Consider the following 26298-nt stretch of genomic DNA (forward strand, 5'->3'; position numbering starts at 1 on the left):
TGGGTGAGCATAGGGGAGGCATCTGTTACTCAAAAGCTGAGCCTGCTAAAGCTGGCCTGTTCCTGCTGGCTTCTTAAATCTCAGTTCCCAAGCAAGCCAGGATGTTTGTGTGTGCTTGGGGGGGGGGGGGGGGTAAACTGCAGTTACTTGACTTTTTTTTTTTTAATACAATTAAATCATAGTTTAATGGGTAGAATAGCCTTATAACAAGAGGCAAAGATGGTTTGTCTAAATTCTAACTCCATTTGCATGAATGCTAGTACCAGTAAGAACTGGTGTGCAGAGACCAAAGCAGCTATGGGACTTCTAGAAGCACATGCTGCCTGTAGCCTGAGTCTGAAACTAGTGAACACAGGACAATAAGGCAGCCACCAAATATGGCCCTAGTTTTATGAAGTTAAGACCCAAAAGAATAACCCTTAAGAGGGAAGAGAGGCAGCTTTGAAAGTATGCATATAGCTGAATAACTCTTCCTTGCAGCCTTGCTCTCCCCTGTGCTCTTTTCTAGCAGTGGGAGTGCAGGTCCAGCATGCGCCATCAGGTGGCCACTGCAGCCTCCAGGGGTCCTTAACTTGTAACTTAAAAGTGGGAATTCAAGCCTGGTCCCCTGAGAGATTAACAGGTCAGCCTGCCAGAGAGCTGGGTACTGTCTTCGATGCACCCTCAGGTCTCTCAAAAGATTGATTCCCATGGTGCCCCTTGCTCTGCTTGCTGCAATGAGCCCACACTGAACCCAATTTTTGCATGGGGCAGTACTGAAGTCAAGGGGCCTTCACAGAAGAAGCACCCCTGCAGAATTAGAAGAGAAGGGTGGATTTGGGAACAGCCTCTTAAGATATCTTTGCTTCACAGACTTGGTTCTTCTGTTGGATGCCACCAAGCCTGCATCATTGGCTGGGAGCAGCTCTGAGGGCAGGAGCTGCTGTAGGTGTGAGCAGACTGCAACTCAAACCTCCCTAGAGGGAGGAAGCTGTTCTCCCCATCAACTCTTACTGCCCCAGACAAGGAGTCTTTGGCACTTTTCCAGGTACTGCTGTCTGCTGTAAGTCTTAAGCTTCTTTCAGCTGGAGAAGATCCCCAGAAAGCAATGATAATTTAAAAGCTTCAGTACTTCAGGTAGTTCTGTTCCTAACCCAGAGCAGAGAAAGATTTACCAAATCTTATTTAAAAGTCCCTATTGGTTATGTTGCTGAAACACTGACTATAGTTTTCATGTGGTTTGGTTTTGTAAGTATTCTTCAGAGTTGGGAGTGAAGCCATGCACAGCTGAGCACACATCTTTCCACAAACCTCTCTCAACCTCCCTGCTCCCTCTTTCTCTTTCAACACCAAATCAGAGTTGCCTTGTTGACAGCTGTAGGATGCAGGTTGCACAAAGAAACCCTGGCGTTTCCAGTTCTGTGTCCATTGGTGTTCCTGCTCTTTTCTTTCTGAAACGAGACCATACAGTGAATGTGAGATTAGAAAGGGATTCTTTGCATTTAACCAGCAGCCTGAGGTTTTTACCTTGGAAAAGATGGAAGATTAGGCTAAGTCTGTTTTTTCTCTTAGCTTTGATTATGGGCAAACTGTCTACTCCCAAGGTATATGGTTGGCTTGTTATTTAGAGTCTTTTGACTAAAACCACAGATAACTGAATTTGCTGCTGCACTTCCTGAGTGCAAAGCAAATGGCCTGTGTGATGAAGCCTTAATGATCAGAGGCCTTAAATTAACTGTGTTTTTAAAAAAAAAAGGGGGGGGAGGGGATGGGGAGAGGAGGCTTACTAAAATAAAAGAAGTGTATGGGCCACTCCTCAGCTGGCAAAAGCCCATATAATTTGAACATCAAAAATCTGACCTATTCCTGTCTTTGCGTGTTGGAGCATGTCTGGATGAAGGAACAGGATTGTGTCACTTCTGTTCTGAGAGCAGGCAAAAGAAACAAGCAAAACACAGTTCTTTAATTATTTTACCTTGTTCCATTTGACTTGAGTTATCAGAAAGGCCATATGTTTTCATTCTTTRTATTTTGCCCCAGAACAATCATGGAGTTCCTCTCAGTTTTCCTCAGCTCCGAAGACATTATATCTGGCCTTAACAAATAGAAAAATGCAATAAAGTTGACAGTGGTCAGAATATATGGCTGTTTTTAGCATTGATGTGCTGTGCAAATGTACCCAACATCCAAGCTGCACCCAGAGTAATAATTTCCCTCCTCTCCAGTCTGAAATTCCAAAACAGATGCTGTCCAAATATTTGTGGCAGCATCCAAAAAATGGAGCTATAAAATTCATCACTTGGCATGGAGTCATAACATAAGAAAATGAAATTTGTGTTCATCTGTTGAGAACAACCAGTATTTTCTGCCTAGCTGGAAGTGAGGGTGGGGGACAGGCTAGTGGATAAACRTCATGAAGAAGTTTAAAATTCTGGCTGAAGCAGTAAATAGGAAATGAGACATTGTGAAGAACAAGACTAAACTAGCTGCTCTGGACTGTATCTAGCTTAAYTTTTTTTTTGTTCACTGCTTATTACCCCCATTTGAAATTAGTGTAGTGTGTCCTGTGTGGTTTTAATGGCTTTGTTAGGTCAGGCCTCCAGACTAATGACAGAAGAATCTTTTGGAACATCTTTTTAAACAGTTGCTGTTTAAAAAAGGAAAGCTGTTTTTTTCAAAAAATGAAGTATTTCAAAGCTACTGATAACACTTTCAAATCGAAGCCATGTTTGATGTGGTGCAGACTTGTTTTTTCTCTTCTAACCACTATTTGGTTTTCTTTTTAATTTCAGTGTTGCATGATTTTTGTTTCATCAGCTTATGCAATGAAATAATCAAACTTCTGCCTGGACTTCTATTCTCTAATTCTTTGGCTACCCCACAGCTCTGGCAAATGGAGATGTCCCTTGGTAGTAGCTTCCCAATGAAGTGCAGCATTCGGAGCTGCATAAACTCTGGGCTGTCCATAAGCTCTTGGGCTCTGCTTCTGGGGCACTTCTCAGCCTTTGTGCGAGACTGTTCTGAGCGTGGCTTTTGCCGTGCTGGAACTGCACTGTCCTGCCTAACTTACTTCACCCCAGCCAGAACATAGCCATCATACAGCAGCCAGCTTTCATGCAGCTGTCAAATTGAAACTAACAKCCTAGCAATGAAAGATGCCCTAACTTTACGTTAGTTTATTCCCACACAGCTACATTAAAGCTGCAGCTCTCATAGATATGTAGGTAGCTGCGCCTGAGCAGGAATGCCAGGCTGTGATTGTCCAAAGCTTCCCCGTTCAGCTCCTGCCCCAGGAAAGAGTTGGGGATAGCTTCAGAAAAGCRCCTGTGTACAGCTGCTTTCACAGGTATGGCTGCCTCTATATCTCTACCAGCACCAGAACAACTGCTGGGCAGGGCTGCTTCCCCAMAGCAGCCACAGAAAGCAGTGGCTGCCCGTGAACCCGTTCTGCTTGTCCTCTAGGGAGCGGGAGAAGAATAAGGGAAAACGACACAAAAGGTGCTCTGCACTCCTACTTGACCCTGGAGTTTTGGAGGCAGCAACACCAATCTAGCCAGATATGTCTTCCCATGTATTTTATCATGTCAGACAGACTGGCAATATATGGGCAATAACTTTATTAAGGCAAATTCCTGCAGAATTTGCAGCCCAGCTTTCACAGGCTAGACTGGATTCTCTCCATACTATTCAAACTAGCATCAGACTGTTTATTTGTTTATCTAGGGCAAATATTTGACCTTTTGATGTTCAGCTATCATTTGAGAACAATTTTCAGTCACTAAAACCAAGTCAAAGTGGAATGGCAAAAAGGTCTTGTCTTGTGGGCCGTCTTGGAGGTGTTCCTTGCTCTGGGCAGAGGGATYGTTCCCCAGTGATTTGGGGAAGAAATCTACTTTTCTGCCATAGGTCRGATCCAGGTCCATGTGCTGCTTAAGTTCATAACACTGCAATCAACTCATTCATTGGCCTGTACTGGCCCTTTGCACAAAAYAGACTTTCCTTTGTGGGAGTAAAAGCACTACCAGGAAGAAGAAAATGAAATGAAAAACTCAGCCTGTTGAGAACAATGTATGACAAACCACTGAGTCTTGTGCCGTGTGTTTACCTTGGCAGGCCCCCATTTCTCCTTCTGGAAGCACCAAGTTCTCTCTACTCTGAGAATTCTTTTGTGGTTGTTTTAAAAAAAAAAAGTCAGAAAAGAAAAACAAAACAACCACCCTGGAGCGGATCATTCATCGTATGCAGAGTGGGAGCATGAAAGGGGATTTGCTTTGACCTAGTTACAAAAACAAATTGCCCAAATGACTCAAGTGGGACTGGATGTCAAAAGCAAGAAATCCGTGCTTCCTTCAGAGTTATATGTTAATACAGGACAACCAGCTCCAGCCTGTTTCAGTTCAAGACCTTGGGAGAGATCTCAGAGCCCAAGGAAGCYTGGTTAAGCAAAAGCCAGCCGATCCCATATGCTGCATGTATGAATGGGACCAGCAGCCAGGGCAAACATGTTTCAAAAACTRTAACAAAGACAGTGGCTTTAAGTGCTGAGAGCTTTAATGTTTCCTCATGTCAAGAACTGCAGCCAAGCAAGAGTTTCTTGTTTTACCATCATGGTACTGCTGTGGGGAGAGCCTGGCTTTCTGTCCAGCAGCATTTGCAGGGCTTTCACTGATCCCTAAGGCCAAACTTTTTATTTCAAAGGAGCCTGAAGGCAGTTAGGTGCCCAAAGTGCCATAGGAGTAGGGTGYCCAGCTTTTCTAGGCACCAGTGAAAAGACGATGTCAATGTAATGTTACCTAGGGAGGTGGGGTAAAGAGAGCGAGAGCAAATAGAGGTAGGACTGGGGAACAAGAGCTAGGAAGTGGGAGAAGGAAGACTGGAGGGAGTTATGGGGCATGGGTAGGGGCAAGGGGTGTATGCAGATATGTGGGAGGAAGAGCATTAGTGGAGAAAGAGAAAGACATTTTAGCAGCTACAGAAAGCAGTCTGGAAAAATCATCATGTGAGATTTCTGGGGCTCTCCACTTCCAGCCAGGTCAGAAATTGTCCCTCTAGGGTCTTGTTCTCCAACATTTCCATGACAGTTGTAGCTGGGTCCAATACCCACACAAAAGTAGCAAAGCTATTTCTGTTAGGAGCTATTGGGCTGGCCCTTCAGTGGAGCTGCACTGATTTAACTAGATGAGGATCTAGCCTGTAATTCTCACGCAGGGTGCACTGGCAGTATCCTTAGTGCTACAGAGAAGAGGCCAAGCAGGAGGTTACAGAGACAGGACTTTTCTGAARCCCAAATAATGCTTGGGTCTATTCAGATTTAGCAGGGAGGTTCACAAGAGTTTATATTTTTTCCCCAGCTGCTTCACCATCTATTTTAGCTGGGACTGTTTGATCTCTTTCTGCTTTGTGTTTCTTTCAGTTTCCCAAACAATGGGAGGAAGCTTGCCTGTTACGTGTGTTTGGGCCCCAACCAAGCTCTTCCCAGCTGGAAAAATCACTCTGTGAATTATAGAGGTTTTTCCAGCTGTAACTACAAGATTCCTCATTCCCTTTTGCATTTTGTAATGTAGGTACAGGCTACCTAAGGGGAACTGAGACATTCCTGAGTGCTTAAACAACTGCCGTTTCCCAACCATCACCCACACTAAAACCTGCGAAGGGCTTAAGCACATTTGARCTATTCCAGTCAAGATTACTAAGATCATAGCTGAAAAAACACAGGGAGGTACCCAGCTCCATGTGATACTCTTGCTCCAGTGAGTAAGATACCCAGGCTCTTCCTATTACCTTGTTATATACATAACCACCACAAATTCAGCAGGCCAGCTGTGAGCACTGGGCAAGCACGTGGAGAATACCTGTGCAATGGGCAGCTGGCAGTGCTGCCGTCACCTTGGGAAGAGACGTGCACTGCACAGGATAGCTCAGGTATAGGCCAGGCTGGAACTGGCCTGGTAGACAAACTAATCCAAGGGACCAGCACAGGCCTCCGAATGGAAGTGAGACCTGGTGCTTTCCCCATTCTTCCATAGCARCAAGCAGGACCCACTCAAGAGCACATGCCCAGCAAACCATATCTCCCCTTCCTCTGAGAGGAAACCTTCCAGCCAATTCTGACTGCCCCACCCTGTCATGCATCAGATGCAATATGGGTTACCATTCCCCTGGATGAAAGGTGTGAAGGAGGATGGGGAAGAGCATTAAACTTGACTGGAATGCTTAGGAGGGATTGAAAAGAAAAAAATGTTGGGGTATGGAATGGCTCTGGGTGGTCGTGAACTTCCCTTGGCCCTACTGGGTGTGAGTGCCTTCTTTGCAGGGAAGAACCTTAGTTTTTCCATTATTTCTCACACAGGTAACATTATCCTCTTGGGATCTTAAAGCACCTGGACACTAAGGAAGCAAAAGGCAGTGCTGGCCAGGAGCACCAGTATGCAATGGGAAGTAAGTAAGGAGGGGTCTTTTGACTCAGCAGCAACCACAGGTAAATCTCTCAACACCGCCTCCCAATGCTAAGTAAAAGCCTCCCACAGTTCTCCATTACCTGTACAGCTGTGGGCAGGAGCTCTTCAGAGCAGCAGAGGACAGCCCCAGCTTGCTCTGGTTTCTCAGCCGTGTCTTCCTCATAAGATCTCTCATTCTTCCCCAAGCATGGCTTTCACCCTAGGGAGCAAAACCAAACCACAACTTGCAGGGCCAGAAGCTGGTTACTGGCAGACCTCACCTGGCCAGCATATGACACTTTGGGTACTCCAGGATGATGGGAAGACAGGCGCTTTCCACTCAAAATACTGTCCTAGCAAGAGCTTCACTCCTGGTAGAGCTAATACAGGACTGTGACTCCCCCACTCCCTTGCAGCTCCCCAGCCCATATGATGCCAATTGTTGCTTTGAGTTTTTTGTTTTGGGCAGATGGGGAGGACTTTGTTTTTAGTTACACAGTAAGATGGGCTGGATCGACTATCAGTAACACCTTCTCTTTTGTATTTTGCCTCTGGTAACATTTCAATGTCCAGGACCCTGCTGTTCTTTCTGAGTTAATGTTTCAGAGAATGAAAGCACTTTGCTGGTGAGTGCTGAGTAGCTGCCTAAAGGCACATTTTACCTTATTGTTATACCGTATTACAGGAAAAGAAAAGAGCATGATTTGGTTTCCTACCTACTTACATCCACACAAGGGGCCATTTACAACAAAAACAACCCAAAAAAGCAGTTTAACTCCCTTTTTCTTTCTGACAGGCATAAGTGTGTTGATATCAGCCCTTTTCAAGGTGGCAGCATTTTGTAGACCCTGAATTAAAAAAGATCAAGACTTTGTTTCCCCATCATGTCTGTAAGCCACAGCTACTGGGCGCTTACATTTGAAATGCTAATAGTGATTTTCAGGAGATCAGGAAGTCCCATAAGGCCTTCTCTAATGTTTCCTCCAGGACTGAACTCATCCTGGTGAGTTCAAAGGAGTCATGTTTAAAAAAGAAAAAAGTCATGTTTTTTGCCACATTGTTATAAATTTCCTAAAGTAATGGCTGAACGAAAAGAACATTTCCCAGGGCTAACTTAATGGGCAGAAATGATGCCTGTGTTAGTGAAGTTCTCAGAACCATCGTCACGTTTGCAGCATTGTTCTGCGTCTCCCAAGGTGCCTTCCCCACTGCACCACGCAGCAAAGGGATCACTCTGTGAATTGTGGCCACCTTGGGAGCAGAACCTGGCGGCTGCCCAGCAACTCACACACCAACCCAGGGAGAACGTACTGTGGTWATTCTTCTTTAAGCTCCACTAAGTTTTCAATTGAAAACTTCAGATGAGGTCATGGGCTCAGCTGAAAACTGCAATACTAGTTTCAGTGCTATTGAGTTAATTGCTCTTAAGTGAGACTGTTTAATCATGAAAATATCAAACCTTTGTTTTTATTACTAAGAATAATGCATGCTGCAGACAGGTTTTGAAGGCCTCAACAAAGTTAGTCCTTCACTCTGCTGGGGTTGCCCCAGAAAAGCAAACACTGTTAATATCACAGAAAGCCTGAGTGGTTGCTTGCTTCTGTAAGCCAGCAAGCTGTTGTCTGCAGTGAGGATGGGAGAACCTTGGGTCAAATGCAGTCAGGCATAATAAGAAGAACATATGTGGGGCTGTTACTTTGACAGTAAGCTTTGGGGGTCAGTGATCCTCTTTTATTCATGTATAATGCACTATAGGGGCTTGGTCCATGACAATGCAGATATAAATTAAAAACATTCATCAAGGTAGTACCTACCRAAATGTTCTTACTGGTGTCCAGACCCTAAAAACAAAGACAAATAAACTGATAAATAACATGCCAGTGAGACCATCTCACAGTGCTGGGAACAGACTGGGCTCTGTTCTCAGCTTTGCCTTGGAGTTCACCCACAGCCTTGGTCAAATCCTATATCCCTTTATGGTTAAGTCTTTCACATGTGGATGATAATCCCCTCTTTCCTCCACCTTTTGCCTTTCTTTTGTATTTAGACTGCCAGTTCACATATATAGCACTTAGTAACCCAGGGACTAGTGTGGCAGGACTCCCATACAGTACCTGCAGTTGTAAAAGTAAATGGGATATTTCATGCTCACAGTACAGAGTGAAGGACTGACAGTACTAAGGTGTGGTATAATAAGAGAGCACTAGGATCTAGGTTAAAGAGTATGGAGCTTGATTCTGCAGTCCTGTGAAGTCATCAGGGCTCCCCATRTGCTTAAAATAATGCTCATACTCAAGAACTTTGCTGGATGCAAGCCAGAGCACTAAGCACCTTTCAGGATTCAGCCTTGATTGGGTCTCTGAAGTTCATCCAAATGCTTGCTACCCATTTGCAACTTCGGGGTGGAAATTTCATGAGAAGGTCTTTCCCGTGAGAGACCTACTCCTTCCTCTTTCCTGTAAGGCTGGGAATACTCTGATTACAGCCTCTGCCCTGGTATTTCAGCACTTCTGATCCCCACAGGAACCTGAAAGTGCTGAGGCAGCCACAAACAATGGGAAAGGGAGAGGAAAAGCATTCACCCTGGCTTCCTTGGATTTCATTGATAGGGTTTCTCTGAAACAGGCTTTGGGGGTTGAAGTTAATTACACTGACACACTGCCAGTCTAGCAGCAAGTATTCCCAGCTAAGGGTCAACCCACTAAGATGTTCACATCTGCTAATAAATGTATCCTTGYTTTAATCTCACTAGCAGCAGTAGTGAAGACACTTTACGCATCAAGTATCTGGAGTTAGCAAGGGATAAAGCCAATACTGCTGTCTGCAATGCTGTTCTCCCCTGTGCCAGGCATGTGCTATGGTTATGCCTTTCTTGTCTCATAGACATAGCCATCATCTTCATTTAAGGGTGGCCAGGGAGGCACAGGCTACCCCTGCCCTCACTACTCCTGCCCTGCTCAGTAGCAAACAGGGCCAGTTTGTTCTCCTGGGAGCCCTGCTTCGCRCTCTCCACATTTGCCTGAGCAGAACTTCTCCCTGCTTATTCCACAGATCCCACTCTGTCTGGCTTCAAGCTTGTCACTCACCTTTTTTACTGCGGAGTCCTTTGATGGAAAAGCTTGTCCCTCAGCCATGCCACAGGCTTCTCTGAACTCATTCTCCTTGTTGCTCCYATTGTTCGATGACTTCCTGAGCCCTATCATCAGATGGCTGTTTCCTGATTCCAGGTATCTCTCATTTCCTGCAATGAAATGCAAGGGCTTGCTCACATTTCTCGGCAGTGGCCTGCTAGGATGRCCTCTGGGCAGTGCCACCAGCAAGCTGTGACTCCAGATGGGATGAGGCCCCTAAGGATGGGTGTCCCCACACTGCACTCTGGTTCTACCTTGCTTTGCTGCAGAAGACAAATGGCCCAAGCAAGTGTCTGACGAGGGCAAACTTTCTAATGGCTTCCTCATGATCTTATTTTTCTTCTAGGCCTGTTCTGAAATTGTCAGGAAAGGTGGCAGGGAAAGGAAAGAGCATTTCTGAGCCTCTGCACTAGAGATCCTAAAGGCTATTACACTCTGAATCCTACCAGGAGGTGTGATGCTGCTGTGTGTTTCACCAGGTATTAGAGGCAGGCCCAGACCCAAGGTTCAAAATAAACTAATCAGCCTCATTTAGTGGGCTAGTTCACATCTAAAATTGGATCCAGACTTTTCAGATGGCTTTATTATCAGTAGGCTGAGCCCAGTCCTTCTCAGCCTTCTGGAAAAGTTGGTCTCTGGATCCAAGCTTTGCAGCTGGAGCTTATTTCCACTTGGTCTATAGAATAAGTCATTCTCTAGGAATGTGTTCTCTGCCTGCTTGAGATGGTAGGAGACTAATAATGGGCTTAAGGCTTTCCATCTTAGATCAAATCATWTCTTGATTGGGGGGATCTCAAAGCCCCATGGAGGAGCTGTGCTAATGCACTCATTCAGCCATGCCAAGTTTCCACCAGACAGACACGTTTGATAATGCATTTGTCCTAATCTCTGTAGCCACATCTTCACTGGGCAAAAAGGCCTGCTTCACATGTGCGAAGAAGCAAGTGTTAAAATCCTAGTATAGCTAAAGCATTTTAAAATGCATCTCTCAGTGGAATTAAACCTTAGCTGGGAAACTAACACCTTGCTTTGTTTCCATCTGTCTTTCCTAGGGAAAATGAAGTTGCTGGTCAGCTTATTTCACCAGTTGGTGACAAGCATGAGGGCAGGCTGGAGGTATTTAAACTCACCACTGCAGCTGCTCAGCTTTTCAGTGTTCGCTCCTATTTCTGGGATGATGGAAAGATCTGAAGYATTTCCAGTCTGAACCAAGAGGCTGTGAGGTCTGCTCCTCCCAGTAAAAAATGTCTTCACCTCTTGGTACGAGTTGAGGAAGACGTTGGCAGCTCCACAGGAGCAATGCTGCAAAAGGTACTCCTACACCAAACAAGAAGAAAGTATGCAGACTGTTAGGCTGCAACAGCCCAAGGTAACTGGGCAGTATGACAGTGCAGACAGATTACAAGCATTCCAGCCCAGGGATGTCCAGCCTTATCCCAAGACCTGTCAGGACCCAGACAAATAATTTAACTCTGTAAATGGCCAAGCAGCCTGGAGGTGGCAATGTAGATTTTCCATTGGTTCATTTTCAGTTTTTTAAGCAAGAATCAAAGGGCAAGTTTTCAGCAACAAAAGAGTTTTCTTAAAGCTATAAAGCTAGAGCAGGAACGTAGTAAAGCAGTTCCTTGTTTACCATGCAATAGCTATTCAGCAGAGGAAAACATTTAACAAGCTGAGTTCCGTGTTGTCTTGAGCCTGTGTGAATTCTCTGCCTGATCATATAGCAGTCCTTGTAATTGTGGCACTCTGGAGCTCTGCTGATATCAGAAAAATCAATGATTGCATCCARCTTTTGAGAGCAACTGAGAATCTGGCACTAGTGTTCCCAGATGATGCATTCGAACAGAAATGAGCCAGAAGCAAATCTCTGTGTGCAAGCAGGCCCAGACATCAGAAGAGTTTCCAATCAAATTGAATCTGACAAATGAGGCATTTCTTTCCAGTGGGGCAACTCAAACACGAATGAATGCCATATATGAAATCCAAGTGCTGTAGTTTGAACCAAGCAGTAATTTCAGCATTTCTGTAGTAACCCCCAAAATTCAAGAGAGACCAGGTTTTTCTCAGCTTCTAAATCCACTGCTGCAAACATGAATTGTTTTGTTTCCCATCTGCTTCTGTGTTTTAGTGAATTCCTGTCTTAGCTTGATAGTTTCTGTATGTGATTCTTTGGTCCCTTTTCTGCTTGAGGTRAATTCTACACTGTCTTTACAACACTGACACTGATGTGCCTCTCAGTCAGGGATGGTTTTGTAAGTGCCAACTTTGGACATTGAGGTCCTTGGCCAGTAGAAATAGGAGTAGCTCTACCAATCTCAATTGGAAGATGTTAGTTTACATTGACCATTTATAGCCAAGTTATAACAGTCATCTGGGGGGTTATGATTTCATATATTTGGGGTTCTGCACCCCTAAAATGGCTTTCCTCAGTAAATAAGTTTGTTAGCCAGCTGGTCCCTAAAGGGTGGAGACTGCACTGGGTGCTCTGAAGCTTGTGGTTTCTGCTAAAGGCTGGGAAGCTGAAGCACAGAGAGCAGCGACTAATGTTCCATGCATCAGTGACATGCTAAAAACCCCTAGGTGTTTAAATTAAATTGCCTGATACTCAGCATCTTTTGGATTTGCTTCCCAGAAGGAGTTGAATACAAGTTTCTAAACACACAGCTGCTCAACTGAGGCATTTGTGTAAATAAACAGAACTGTTATAACAGTGACTCACATTTTAAGATAATATTATTTGTTTAGGAACGTGCACAGACAATAGTATCTTGTATTTTTATTGATGGGATGCCATAGTCTGCTTACATGTTATCAAACAGATACACTGTATGTGGTACTTCAGTCATTTGCCAGAGCAGTGATGTTTTGGTGTCTTTTAAATGGCTTTACATGAAGATGTTTCATCTATCAGTGTAAGGGCATTTGGAATTCAATGAAGATTTTACATTTTGAAAAATCTCTCCATTCTTTAGGGTTTATTAAAGAGCAGTTCTCTTATTTCAGTACAATAYGGTTCATTTCTCCTGTAACTGGCATGATGAGGGGGGAATTTTCTACCTTGTACAACCATGTTGCACAAGAGTTTAGGAAGGCAGGGAGCAAGGAAGGCTTATCCAGCAGAAGTGGAAAGGGAATCAAACTCTTCATTGGTGTTGGAGCCAGGACAGGCAAACACCATTTTAGCATCTTTGGAGACCCACAAGCAATGACAGTTTCAATGTAACATCTCATCTGAATATGATGAACATGGCACTTTGCAGTACCTATAGCTTTGGGGGGTGCTTTGAAAATCTGATGACAGGTGATACTTTTGGCCCTGGTCATTAAAGATCTCCTTGCAAGGCAGCAGATGTGGAGTAACCATGTCCCTCATGTGTCCCAGGATCAACACCATATGCAGCAGCACCTTCTGTGGTTATGTCTGGGAGRTCTCTTCATAAGGATGGAGGTCATTAAGACAATGAGATTCACAGCAAAGGCAGTGAAGGCAAGGATATGTCCCTCACTTTTGTGGGGGGGAATCCGTGCTCCCTCTGGCAAAAGCTGGGCTCTGCAACAGCACAACATTTTGCCAAAGATTAAATACTTCTCTGGGGAAGACTTGCTTAGAAGAATTATGATAAAAGAAGGCTTCCCAAATGTTCAAAGTTTTCAATCATCCTGCTTGGGTAAGGMCAGTCCTGTAAGTTATGGTGTGTGTTCAGCTTCTTGTGATGTGAACTGCCTGRGGCCGTATGGAATCAATCAGTAGAACTCTATCGTCTTCAGCAACCTGTATTACCTGAGTGCTTGCAGAAATGTTATCATTCCTCATGGGGACATCTGTACTGCTCTGACGAGCAACRTCAAACTACACCTTCTCTGCTCTGGGGGTTGTGTGTTCCCTAGCCGTGTCTGGGACATGGAAATCTTTCCACGCTCATGGTCTGCTTGGAGAGTGCATGCRGTCTGGAAAGCAGCCTTAGGACACCCTCCAAGGTGCCATGTGGACCATACCCTCCATATCTCTTGGCAAACGGGGAGTAGTGTTTCTCTTGTATACAGAGGGGCTGTGAGACTGAAGGTTCTGATACAGGAGGTACAGGCACCACAGCAATACCTGAGAGAAGCACCCAGTTTTGCAGAGTGTGCTGGAAGTGCTGAGTGCTGAATGTTACAGCTGGGGGTTGGATTCCCCACTGAACAGTGTGAGACATGCAGCTGAAAAGGCTCTGCTGAGACTTCTTGAAAAATACCAAAAAGATCAAAGTTTTAAACATTTAAATGAAGGCACAGTGCCTTTCATTTCAGTGGGAGCCAGGGAGGAGGGGGCACATACACCAGATGAGGATTTGACCCTGAGATTGTAGCTTGGAAGAGTTACTTTGAGCAATGACTCACAGTTGTAGAGCTTCAGGAAATGTGTTAACAATTCCCAGGCTCTGTGTAGGAGGCTGCATTCCTCTGAGTGTGAGGGATGGGTACATGGAAATGATGGGCTATGCTGCTTTGCAACCTGACTCACAACTTGGCTTTGGCTCTGAGAAGGAGTCAGTCACCTACTGCAGATCCAGTCCCAGCAGGTGGGAGAGCAGCACCAGGTGGGGGGGATGATGCTGTCGGGAAAATAAAAGACTCACCACAGCATGGTTGAGAAGAAACAGCTGAGTGTGACAAACCTCTTCTGTTCCTTTGGGGGTGATAAATAAATAAAAAGAAGACAGGAGAAAGGGAGGGGAAGAAAAGAGCTGGAAACCTGGTGTGGTAGCCAAAGAAAAGAACCTGAGAACCAGAGKTTGGGTAGAGCTGAGCAAAACATGTAGAGGCTAAAAAATGCTGTTTGAAAGGAAGCTGAAATGAATTGCAAATTTGAGTCAAATTCCACGGCTAGCACTGGCTGATAAAGAAAGACAAATGGGAACACTGAGATGTTTCATTTTAGAGATTCTTCATTTGGCAGCTCTCTTCAGAAAGGCAGGAAGAGAAGGAGAAAAAGGAGAACTGGGTAGTTGTACCACAGCTTCTTTTCCCCATTCGTCTCTTTTGCGGAAATTCTGGGATTTTGATAGTTTGGAACCAGAAGGGAAAGAAAGAGCTTTCAACTTGCCTCAAAATGGACTTCAGTTCAAAATARAACTGCCTTCGGGGGGTGTTCATGGAAATGTTTTGTTTTGATAACATTGACGAAGGTAGATGTGTTGTTGGGAAAATCTTCAACTGCAGACAAGTCAAAGCTCCTGATTCTGAGCTGGCCATCTCTCTCACAAGGTGAGAGGGACCCTTTTCAAATCCACAGAAGCAAACACGTGGTAATTAGGACATTTGGGAAACAAAATTGAATAAGAATAGAAACTCAAACCCACCCTAAGGGAAGCTGAGGCTGCTGTGCTGGACAAGGGCTCCCTGAAGACCAGAACACCCAGTCCTGGTGGGTATGGGGTCAAGTAAATTCTCATCTTCCCTGCCTGAAACACTTTGACCTTTCCACTTGGGCCTTGAGTATATATATCATTTAATGAAAGATACGATGGTGTCTGCTTACCTCCTTTATTCGGCTCATCTTCTGCTCTTTCTGCAAGCTGCACACTTGCTTTTGGAGCCGCAGGTTGTGCTCCTGTAGCTGCCCAATCTTCTCAATCAGTTGGCAAATGTGTTCCAGGTATCCCAGGCCAGATCCCAGGGCTTTGCTGTTCCCTTGGTTCACCTGCAATGATAGTAAAGCTTAGATGAGAGAGTGAGAGCAGAGCAATCCTTACTAGCAGCTGGAACCCAGCCTGCCCCTTACAGTGCCATGGGCTGTAGTAAAGCCACCAAGGCTTCCTCTCACGAGGGGCTTTGGTTATAACCGGAATCAAGCTAGAACTTCTCTGCTCACAGCTGTTTTCTGAAATCACCCAGCAAGATGCTCCATCAGAAGGACTCTTCTGYCTGATCACAAGCTGGAGCAAAGGAAAACCTCATGAAAGCCTGTTTCTAGTTCCACCTGCTGGGCCTGAGGTAAGCAAAAGGAGTAATACAGCAATCAGGTGGGTTCAGCCAGCCTTGTAATGCTCATCCTGCAAAATACTATTTACAGCATCTGGCTGGGTGTCTACTGACATGGAGATAGGACTCCAATTGTTACCAGCTACAGCATCCCTACAAACACATATAGTATCCCTCTATGGTATAGGTGGCTGGGAGTAGTGGAGTCCCACCGTGACTCACTTAGCCCATAGCCTTCAGTACAAGGTAAGACAATTTGTATTGGGGATGAGTTTGGCTCATACCCAACGGCATATATATGCAGGTTACAGTGATTTGCCACTTTGTGACCAACTTGGGGATAAATTTTGTCTACCTTTCGCAATGTGCAACAGTTATGGCACACCTGAACTTAGAGCCACATCACCAGTGGGACAGTGGGAGGGATGTGCGCCTCAACCAAGCTGCTGAAGTGAAAGAGCATTTTTCCATTGGTCTTTAGTAGATCCCAGCTTAAGTCCCTGCTGCTACTTTCTCAGTCATCAAGAAACACTTGAAGAAAGTCTGCAGGATCAAGCCTGCTGTCTGGCTATGTCAGGAAAGTGCAAGTGCAGCAACAAATCACCTTAAAATGCCTTTATTCGGAGCATGGGAACAGACAGTCACTACAGGGTGAAAATGTTGTATTGCTGTGAGTTTTACTGTGCAGTGGTTCTTTGAGACCATGTGTTGCTCATTTGAAAAAGGTTTGCTCTCAGCTTTATCCATCTGCTTGGAGGTTGTGCTCAAGACACAGTAGCTACTTGGGAAATGGGCACTAGGAGATGATGTGATTTTTGGACTGCCTTTGTGCTACCTGTGAACAAGTGCCCCCAGTATTTATGTATCAGCAAAATAACTTGGGCTGTGACCAGACTGTACTGCTGATCTCTCCCTATCCAGGCCCTGCAGAGTCTCGCCGCTGTGCTGCCCAGCCAAGGCAGAGCAGTTATCCTGCACCAGAGGAAGGACAACAGTGTTTCCAGTCTCCTGCTCTGTGCCTCACAGTTTCTGGCCTCAGGATGTTCCCATGCATGTTACAAGCGTGCTCCTCTCTGCACTGTGAATGGACTCAGTGGAACGCACAGCTAACAAATACCTACAGAAGCTCACTTCCACCTTGGCGCTGCCTGCTGATGTGCATGTGATATCAGTAAGTAAAATAAACCTAGATCTTTACAAAAGCAGTGCTCTAAGTTTATCTTACTTCAAAAAATAAGTTCCCTCCACAAAAGCAGGAAGCTTACTTTGTCTCCTTTCCCACAACAATCGACATTTTTGGGGAAATGCCAGCTTTGGGACTCTTCCTGTCTTTTCATTATGTCAGAAAGCTCATGCTGTGTTCAAAAATAATCAACATTAGGATTTACTTCTTTTTAAACAAATGATGATACAGTGTTATTTATAAATAGGTATTATTATGTCCAGATGCTTTTGTGCCTGAGGTTGGGACATAGGTCACATGAAATCATATGAAAAATTATGATGACTCCACGCCAATCAGTCATTCACATTCATGGTTTTTATTTTCTTCTTGGGCAGAGCCTGTAGAAGTGGTGGCAGGATAAAGATTATTCAGCCATTAAAAAAAAAGATTCCTTACTGTGTCTGTACAGCAGGAGGGGGCACAGCCCCAGGACCCACTGGGAGAGCAGAGCCCAAGTGGTGCCTGCTGGGAAGAGCTGGGATCTGTGCGCTACAGCCAACATGTCCAAAAGCAGCTAGCGATTTTGGTGTGTCTAGCTTCAGAAACATGATTTTCAGAAAGTACCTGAGTAACAGCTTCTGAAAATCAGGTCTTTCTAAGCTGTCCCAAAATGGGCAGTCAGAAATTCCTCATTCCCCTTGAAAATGTAGGCTTTCTGCCACTCTATTCCCTCTTTTTGCGCATTTAGCAAATCGCTGTTCTGCCAGTTTGCTATTGCAGTCACTGATGCCTTGCAGGTCTATACTGCCCTATAGAGAGACAAACCTGACCCTTGGATAGCTGTGGAAACACAAGAGAAGACCACAAGGGGTGGGCGAGTTCTTCTAAAAAAGAATACATTAAAATGTTTGGCTATAATCTCAGGAATGGGGAGAAAACATGAAACATTTGACTGTGACTTTTGGGCAGGGATTGCCTTTTTGTTTCATGTTTGTCCAGCACCTATTACTGTAAGATGCTACTTTGTATTCATGGCTGCTAGGTTTATAGGGTGAAAAAGGCAGGTGGAGGAGAACAGAAGGTAGCTCTGATTTCCAATGGTCTGTACCTAGGGCTGCAGGCTCTTGGAAGCAAAGGCACGTTTTGGGCAGCCATGGAGAAAATCTGGCTTTTATCAAAAGTTAGAGAGAAATTCAAGCTACTAAGAATGAACACAGCTCCCTAGAAGAAAAGAGGGAAAAGGTGTAGAGCAGTTGCTCCAGGCTATGGGGCAAGGAGAATTTACTCCTGTGGAGAGCCTAAAGCACACTGCAGGCTGGACCTAGTATAACTGGTATGCTGGAGGTCCCCATTTGACAGCCGTCCTTCAGAGGCTGCTCAGGGCAGGCAGTTTGAGCTATTTGATAGGGACTTAATTTCCATTTTGTTGTAGTAGTCCTAGTGAGGACAAATGAGCAAAAGGCAAATCAGGCAAGGTCTTCAGTGCCTGCCCAGCCCTGCAGGACCAGCCATCTCTGGGGTCAACATGCAAGGGTAAGAGATTTTAAGGGGGATGCTTCACCTTGCTCTCCCTGCCGCAAGGCCCATTAGGGTCAGCTTTGCTCAGAGATGGCAGGCATCCAATACAGAAAGCTTGTGTAATCCAGCAGGTTGCCTCCCAGATGATTGCTCAGAGAGTGCCTCTCCAGGGGCCCTTCCAGGAATTTCTTTTCAATAGACTGGAAATATTTAAACAGCATTCACTATCTTATGCTTCATGCCACATGCAGCGTAGAACCTGCTCTGTGACATTCTGGTCTAAATATTTTCCTCTCAGCGCCTAAGAGAGTTTTTTGCTAGCAGTTGAGGGGGTAGCAACCATAGGAAAACTACAAACATTTTCCATGATGAGGCCCTTCCAGTCCCTGTCCTCCCAATTGAAGCTTCTCAAAACATTCACCCATGGGACTGAAATTTTTCCTGTTCCCCATGTGAAGATAGTTGAATAGTGTGGAACAAAAGCCATGTACCCATTTTTGAGCTGATGATACCAACAAAACAGGAAAAGCATCTCATCCACTGTTTTAAAGGTGGAGATGCAGAGGATCAGGCACACAATTTTAGAACAGACTGTTAAAGTTGCAGTAAGAATGTAACAACCTGATGTATAAATAGCTGCCAGATTTTGCTTTCAGATACATCAGATGATTGAACCAGACCTGCAGCCGGAAAAAAAAAAAAGGATGCCAGGGTCTTCATCTCTACTGTGCTGAGTTACACCACTGAAGTTTTGACCCTGTGGTGTTAAGGGGCACTAAGCTGGTTTTACATCAGTGTAACTGAGAAGAGATCTCTGCCTGTGTGAGTGCTCACCTGATTAAATTTTGGGGACGGATTTTCAGTGCACGTAGCCCAGCTCATCTGAGCCCAGCTCAGATAGCAATAAATCAGCTCAGTTTTGCTGTCCCATTGGTTTCTTAGGCAGCCTAAAAATGCAGGACCAACATCTGCACTGGGAATTTACCTCTTATCTAGAGCCCTTTAGTCAATATTTTGGCTGGTGTAAAATCATGTTTTTCCTCTGAAATCACCAGGGTTGCAGACCTGGGAATCTGTCCCTCAGGCCCTGTGCGTGTATAACAGTGCTTGCTGCAGTATCTGAGTGCTACAAAGGTCCAAAGTTCAGTGGGAGTTGCAAGGACAGTCATTTTCAGGTCTCTTGCCCAATTGAGGTATAATCAAAATCTGCATTTCTTATCATCTATCCAGCATTCTGTCCTGCCAGATTTAAATTGTAAGCTATTGCTTTGATGCACATGATGGGCTTTTCTTCAGTTGGGCTCACTAGAAAACTCCAGGCTGGATGTGGCAGCAGGAGCCGAGGACAGCAGGCAGAGTTAGTTTGGAGGCAAAGCTCTGCTTCATTCAGACTAGAGCTCTCCTATGCTCCTTGCAGTGACTTAGGTTGCCACGCTTCTTGCCGTGCTTTTCACTTTCTCTTGTGGATAGCATTGAGTTATACAATGCTCCACGCTCAGATAAATCCCTCACTGCTTGCTCCTGTCGCCTTATTGCACAGCCAGGGAGGAGGCAGTGCAATAACCCTGCCAACAGCCGAGGGACGTAACTACACTCCGCACATCATGGGCTTGGAATAATTGATCAGTGATGTCATGGGCTGAGTGGGAAACATTTTTCAGTGAAAGCTGACAGCACCAAAAGGCTTGTGAATAACAGGAAAGAGAGGGATCGTGCTGCATATTTCTGAATTTCTGCTCCACCCTGCTGTCCAGGAATGGCCGTGCTGGCTGATAACTTCCAGTTTCCTCCGAGTGGCACGCACAGGCTACAGGCACAGTGTCGCAGGTTGCCATGTACTTCCCCCGAACCCTAGCACTCTCTGTAGAGAAGTATTTTGACTGCTTTGGGCAAGGGTAATTAGCACTGTGTGAATAATGATTTTTTTCATTTAACGGCAATGCTGCTCCCGCCCTCTTCCTTATTCTAGGGGTTTGGGCTGAGTTTAAATGTAAACTTTGTGGAGGGTGAGGAGGGGTTTGCAAAGCAAAAGCATCAAAAACTATATATCTTCAAACTGACCCAAAACATTTAATGTGGCTTAAAAGGAAATGCTTTTATTTTAGGCTTCAAAGATCTTTCATGTGTTAACAGCTTCCACTGTCTTTCATCTTTTTAACTGTAGGTGAATTTCAAAATAATGCCAGTTCAAAACAAAAGATCAAAAAGTTTTGTTTAAGAAATGCCAGACTGAAATGACGTGATGTATATTTTCAGCCAAAGCCTTCACCAAATGAATCCAGACTGTCCAAACATTTGGTCCTTCCAGACTCTCTTTTTCAGCATTTGTTTTTCTGACAGCCTCCTGTTCTCTAGGACATGGCCTCATCAGTGAAGGTGACTGGGAGGACATCAAGGTCTGTCCCCATCCAGCGGCTGAATCCCCCTCAGCTGCCAGTGTGCCAGCAAGTGCAGTGCCGGCAGCTGCACCGCAGCCAGCCAGGCTGGGAAAACCCAGCTGCCCTCCTGTTATTTGAAAACTGTACTTCCAAAGACAGCAACAGAATGGAGGAAGCTGCTATCAGCCATAATATGCTTATCCTGGCATTAAATAGAGTTACAAGAGTGCCTACTTCGGTTTATATCAGCATGACATTAATGCAAGAGGAATTAATTTGATGAGGCAGTTTGGTTTGCCRTGCTATCCAAACAGAGCAGGAATATGCTGAATTGGCCTGCTGTTTTTCAAACAACATTGATTGCATTTTGGGAGATATCTGAGTCCCTGAGACCACATCAGGCCAGACAAGAGATTGGCTCCTAAGGACCATGTTATATCTGGGACAGGTTTCAGGAAAATGTGAAAACCACAATGTAAGTGTGGAGCAGAACCTCAGCTGAGGTGAACCAAGATGCATCCATCAGCTGTAGGGTTGGATGGTTGTCTGGGCCACAGTTTCTGAAAGGGTTGCACCCTGTCCTGCCCCTGCTCTATGACRCTGAGGACACTTGTGCAGGTTTAGCAAGGGGACAAGGCTCTGGGGCTGCAATAAGCAGTACCTGCGCTCTCAGGCATGTAGGATGGAGCAGCCACAGGGCTGTGCAGCAGCCACAGGTGTTTGTCACTCCAGCCAGCTTGGGCATAAGCTGGCATCACAGCAGTCTGAAAAGTGCTGCTCTTGAGATATGGCAGCCTGAAGACGCTCTGTTAAGAGGGGCAGACTTCCCCAGCGTCTAGGCCACAGCTGTATTTATAYGGTTCGAAAAACAAACAAAGAAAAGTGCTCTGGGGCACAGAGCTTTAGCACTCAGTGAGGATATTAAAAAGAAGGGGAGATAAGCAACTGAGAGCTTCATTTCCTCTTCAGCTTCTTTCTAATTTATTCTCTTGTTTATTTAAATGCTTTGCTTTGGGAAACTGAGACTCCATTTCACAAAGGATTTAAAATGTCAGGCAGCCGGAGCTGCCAGGCAAGGTCAGCCTGGCTGCAAACCCCCCAGAGCACAACATGGAATTTAGGTAACTTCTTATAAAGTCTCCTTGTGTCCAAACTCTCTTGCTCCAGTCCTTTTCCCAGCTATCTGCCAAAAGGCTAGGTCGCTGTCTCTCTGGCAACCATTGCCCAAAACGTGTCTTACTTCTGGCATGTGCAAGATGGCTCTGAGGAGGAGGAGGCTGCTCAGTTTGATCATACAGTGTTTGTTCTGTCTAGATATATAACATTAACAGAGATGGGCCTGACCTACAGGGTCCATCTTTGACCTTCCTTGCTGCTTGGGAGGGTTTGGCTGCTGGAGGAGAAGGCCATTGCTCGGTGGCTCAGAGCCGGATGGAGAGGTCACAGTGAAGCGTGTTTATTTTATGGACAGCACACAGCACTTGTCACTTGGCTTCCTCCCTGACTCCCATCCTAATTCATCACTATCACAGCAATGAAGGCTCGAGTGGGAAGTGATGGCTGGGAATGTGATGGCAAAACAGCCCCAAAGACTGATAACTTTAGGCTGCTCTTTCCCAGACCTGGTCAGTGATTTGAGGTGATTCCCTCTGTGGCACCTTTGAAGGGTCCTGCTTTTCAGGAGTCTTGGGGCCAGCACTTTCTGGTAACTCGTCCCTGTAGCACATTTCATGTTGAGCCATCAGAATCCACAGTTCCCCAAAACTCAGGAAATGTTAGCAGAAGTACCTCTTTAAAAGGTGCAGGCATTTAATTCCTTCTAAAACAGGGAGTAACTAGGATGCCTAAATAAATGTCTTTAAGATACAAGACTTCAATACACTCATCTTTCTGACCTCTTTCTTCCCTCTTAAAGAAAAAAAGAGAATGTGAGTGGCAGGCCCTGCTGCTCTGATGACTAGAGAGATGAACAACAGAGAGAAAAGTAGCACACTGCGTCTATTGAAAAGAACTGCCCGTTATGCACTGCTCGATGTGTTTGGTGTGTCTGTGTGACAGCTCTTCACCTAGCCTGCCCCGTCCTTTCCCCTTGCTCATGCGGCTCTTTGGTCTGTCTGTCTCCCTCTCTCTCAAGAATTAATTCCCCAGTTAGATCTTTTCATTGCTGGTTCTTGGAAGCCGTGGCAGCAGGTAAGCAAGTCAGCAATCTGTCAGCAAGTCGGTGTGGGGCTTCAGGCAAGTACTGGAGTGAGCGTTTGCCAGCATTCAGTATGGGAGCAGGTGCACAGACGGGCTTTTCATTTGCCTGTCAGTGACTGAAGCGATTCTGTAGCTGCATGGCAGATTCAGCAGCTGCACAGTGCACCCAGCAATGGGGAAACAGAGTTCAGAGTAGGACAAGCTGCTGAAAATGATACGTCTTTGCAGTTACGCAAAGCCTCTGTTTGTCAGCCTCAAAATATAGAGATTTCCACCACGGTTGTGTGGGTGATTTAAAATGGGATCTCCATCTCCAGCACAGCAAAGATAGGAGTTTGCGCATAAATTCCCTGCTTGCTCACTATTCAAGAGAGAGGCCCTTGAGCCAACTCCAGGCTGGAACAGGAATGAGCTAGCCCTTAGACAAGTTCTTCCAAACTTCTGAGCCCCAACAACTCTCCAGCTGTTCCCAGGAACAGGAATAACTTGGCCTTAAAAAAGGCACTACGTTCTGATCCCCATCCCATGTATCAGAGATGCTGTGACTCTGCAAGATGACTAACTTCACAACCTTTGTGTTTAACAGCAGAAGCAATTATATCCTCTAATCTAAGGCTCTATGAAACATCAGATCCTCATGAGCTGTTAGTCCTCCTCGTCCAGTACAATAAATGTGAATTACTTCAGAATTTCACTGCCATGAAAAGAGCTCTTAAAATCAATTGCAACCATTTACTGATCAGTAATAGTTTCAGGGGAGATTTTTTGAATAACTCAGATGCGTCCTAATTTGCTGACAGACAATAGAACCTGAGTGAGTTATTTGGACAAGCCTAGCTATAAGATTCAGTTTATGTGCCTTTCTTACCTCGCTCAGTCTACAGCATTCATCCATGTATTCATCCAGACTGTCACTTGTGGGGTACTTCTTCAGCTGATGTTCATGGATCTGAAGGTCTTGCATGCTGCCAAAGGTCTCTGGGTAATGGTCAGCAATTGTCTTTATCTCTTCTACAGGAGCGGGGGTAGGAAGTGTGTTTTCCCTGGGAAGGTCCGTCTCTTGGGTAGGTTGCTTTTCCAGAGATTGCCTTTTGCTTTGGTCAAAATGTTGTTTGGGACTTCCTCCTTCCTGAGGGACATTGAAGTCTCCAGGGGAAGCTGTAGGAACCTGCACAGCGTCTACCTCCTGGCTGTAGTACTCAGCTTGCTTTTCACTCTCTGGGCCATGGTGGCTAGCTTTTCTGGCCCGCTCTTTACATGTTCTTATTATCAGATGGTCAATTTCTGGAGAAGAGGAGGTGCTAAGCACTCCAGAGTCACAAAATGAGTCTCTGCTGTGAAGCACAAAGCTCTTCTCTGAACCCGTTGGCGTTGATGGAGAATTAGCCCCACTAGGCAGTTCAACCCCCGAGTCCTCTGATTCAAATTTGGAGAATCTGTGAAGTCGGCACTTGGACTCAAAGGTGCTGAGGTCAGGCAGTGTGGCTACATAGTCTGTGCTCGCTGGAGTATCTGCATAATCTGGATTTGCTGGTGTGGCTGCTGCATTCAGGTTTCCGTGGCAGGCTGGTGGGAGGTTGACGCCAGGGAGATGGGATTTTTCTGTGCCATCTGTCTCAGCTGGAGGCTCAGGTATTAACCCTGGATTTTGAATTCCTTCATTGCTCAGTATTTTCATATGTGTTAGCACTACAGTGTCCTCAGCAGGTGGGCTCTTCTTACCTGTTTAAAAAGAAACAAATAGTCACAAGAGACTGCAAAACTCAGTCTATTCTATAGTGCTACAGTGCCAGTCCTATAGTGAAAGGTAAAACTGTCCATACTAGGGAAGTAGGAGGGGGGGCAGTCCTGATCTGTTTTTCTTGAGCTATATGAAGCTAACTTATAGACCAACAGAAGTGCTACAACAGAAATGTTGTGTTTCATAGACCCAGACTGCTTCAGAGGGAGGCATAAACGCACAAGGAGTTCTGATTTAGTAGATAGGTAGAAAACAACACATGTATTCAAATGACTTTTCAGTGATTTCATGTGTACAGATGCAGAGGGGCACATGGTGTTTCAGCCTGATAAACATTAATTTAAGTCTAAAATATTTCCTCTGATTAAATTTATTGTGAAACAGCAGAAAAGGGCAAAACTAAACCTGGATTTCTGCAGACTTAAGCAAATTTTGGGTTGCACCAAGTAATTTGCAAACTGTTTAGTTAGCAGTGTTCACTGCACACAGGCAGGTGATGAAAAGCAGGTACTCATAGGGAAATTAAACCAGGCACTGTAGATCTTTTTTACTGCCTGTATGGTTTTAACTATGAAATCATTTCTTTAAATGAAATCCTACCTTCCTTGTAAAGAGAAAGGATATGGGAGCAGCTTTGTACATGAGGTTTTTTGCATATGGACAAAGTAAATTTTTTTCCCCATCACAGTTGTTTCACACAGTGATGATGTGGATGATCTGTAGAACAGTCTCTGGATGAAAGGTTGATTTACATGAGTTGAAGATCAGACCTCAGGTTTCCTTAGTGGATTTTTTTTTTTTTTTGAATCCAGCATTTCACAGCCCAGACTTCTGGTTCACAGAGAGCCAGTGTGAAAGCTTTGCATCCATTCCTTAGCAAAATGCAAATCTCAGATCCAAATCCATCTGTTCAAGGACTTGGGACCACGAATTGCTGCTATACAAAACTTCTGTTGCTCTAATATCTTTCCCTTCCTCACTGCCTGACCCAAAGCACATCAAAGGGCTACAGTGCATTCGCTTTTTGGGATATCTTACTTCCTTCTTTATTTCCTTTCATTCCCTTCCTCCTACCTTCCTTCCTTTTTGCCTGACATCAAATGAGCAGCTGCTTCGGAAATTCATTCCTGGAAATGTAACCGTTTGCAAGTCAGTAGAGAGGGGACCTGCAGCTGGAAGTAAAGCAAAGGGAGCTCCGTTGTGCAGCCCCCTTTTGCTGAATCCACAAAACTCCATTTCTGAAATAACCCCTTTCTCTGCCTTCCTTCCTCCAGATTTTTAACTCATGGCAATGTTCACAGCCAAGGGAGATTTTCTGACTCTGTCGCCAAGCTATTACAACCATTTTCTCCTTCATTTAAATTCCTTCTATCTTATGTTAAGACCTTCTTAGGATACCATTGAAAGATGCCCTTCACCATTCATAGGCAGCCATAGGTTTAGCCTTTTATACTGGATTTGCAAAGGGGCTGAGGGAGATAAAGAATCCTATCTGATGGGCTTTTGATGAGACTTGGATATATACTGCTTTTCATCCTCTATCAACTTAAAGAATTGTGCCCGCTTCCCTTGGCAGCATCTGCAGGTGTCTCTCCACTGTGAGGAGCCATGTTTGGGACAGTCAGTGCCAGCAGGTAGCAACACTATGGCAGTGCACAGCTGTGATGAGGACAAGAGAAAGACTGCCCTGTGGAAATGCCAGGGAAAACTCGTCAGGAGCTGCCTGCGCTGGGCTGGGCAGCCCCTCTTTGTCCTCTTGGGATGAAGGTGCTGGTCCCTGAGCTGT

General features: G+C 45.1%; 1 protein-coding gene across 1 annotated transcript; it reads right to left on the minus strand.

The window, feature by feature from the left end:
- Window positions 1-1954: 1954 nt before the first annotated feature.
- LOC112961010 lies at window positions 1955-24449 on the minus strand. Its single transcript, XM_026055801.1, has 7 exons — window positions 23640-24449; window positions 15069-15230; window positions 10678-10864; window positions 9503-9657; window positions 8231-8257; window positions 6518-6636; window positions 1955-2074 (listed from the first exon to the last, which is right to left on the minus strand). Exons 1-7 carry the CDS (start codon window positions 24447-24449, stop codon window positions 1978-1980), a joined length of 1557 nt encoding a protein of 518 aa, XP_025911586.1. The 3' UTR covers window positions 1955-1977.
- Between the last annotated feature and the right edge of the window lie 1849 nt (window positions 24450-26298).

Source organism: Apteryx rowi, unplaced genomic scaffold, assembly GCF_003343035.1.
Source record: "Apteryx rowi isolate R43461 unplaced genomic scaffold, aptRow1 scaffold_126, whole genome shotgun sequence".
In the NCBI taxonomy this organism is placed as follows: Eukaryota; Metazoa; Chordata; class Aves; order Apterygiformes; family Apterygidae; genus Apteryx; species Apteryx rowi.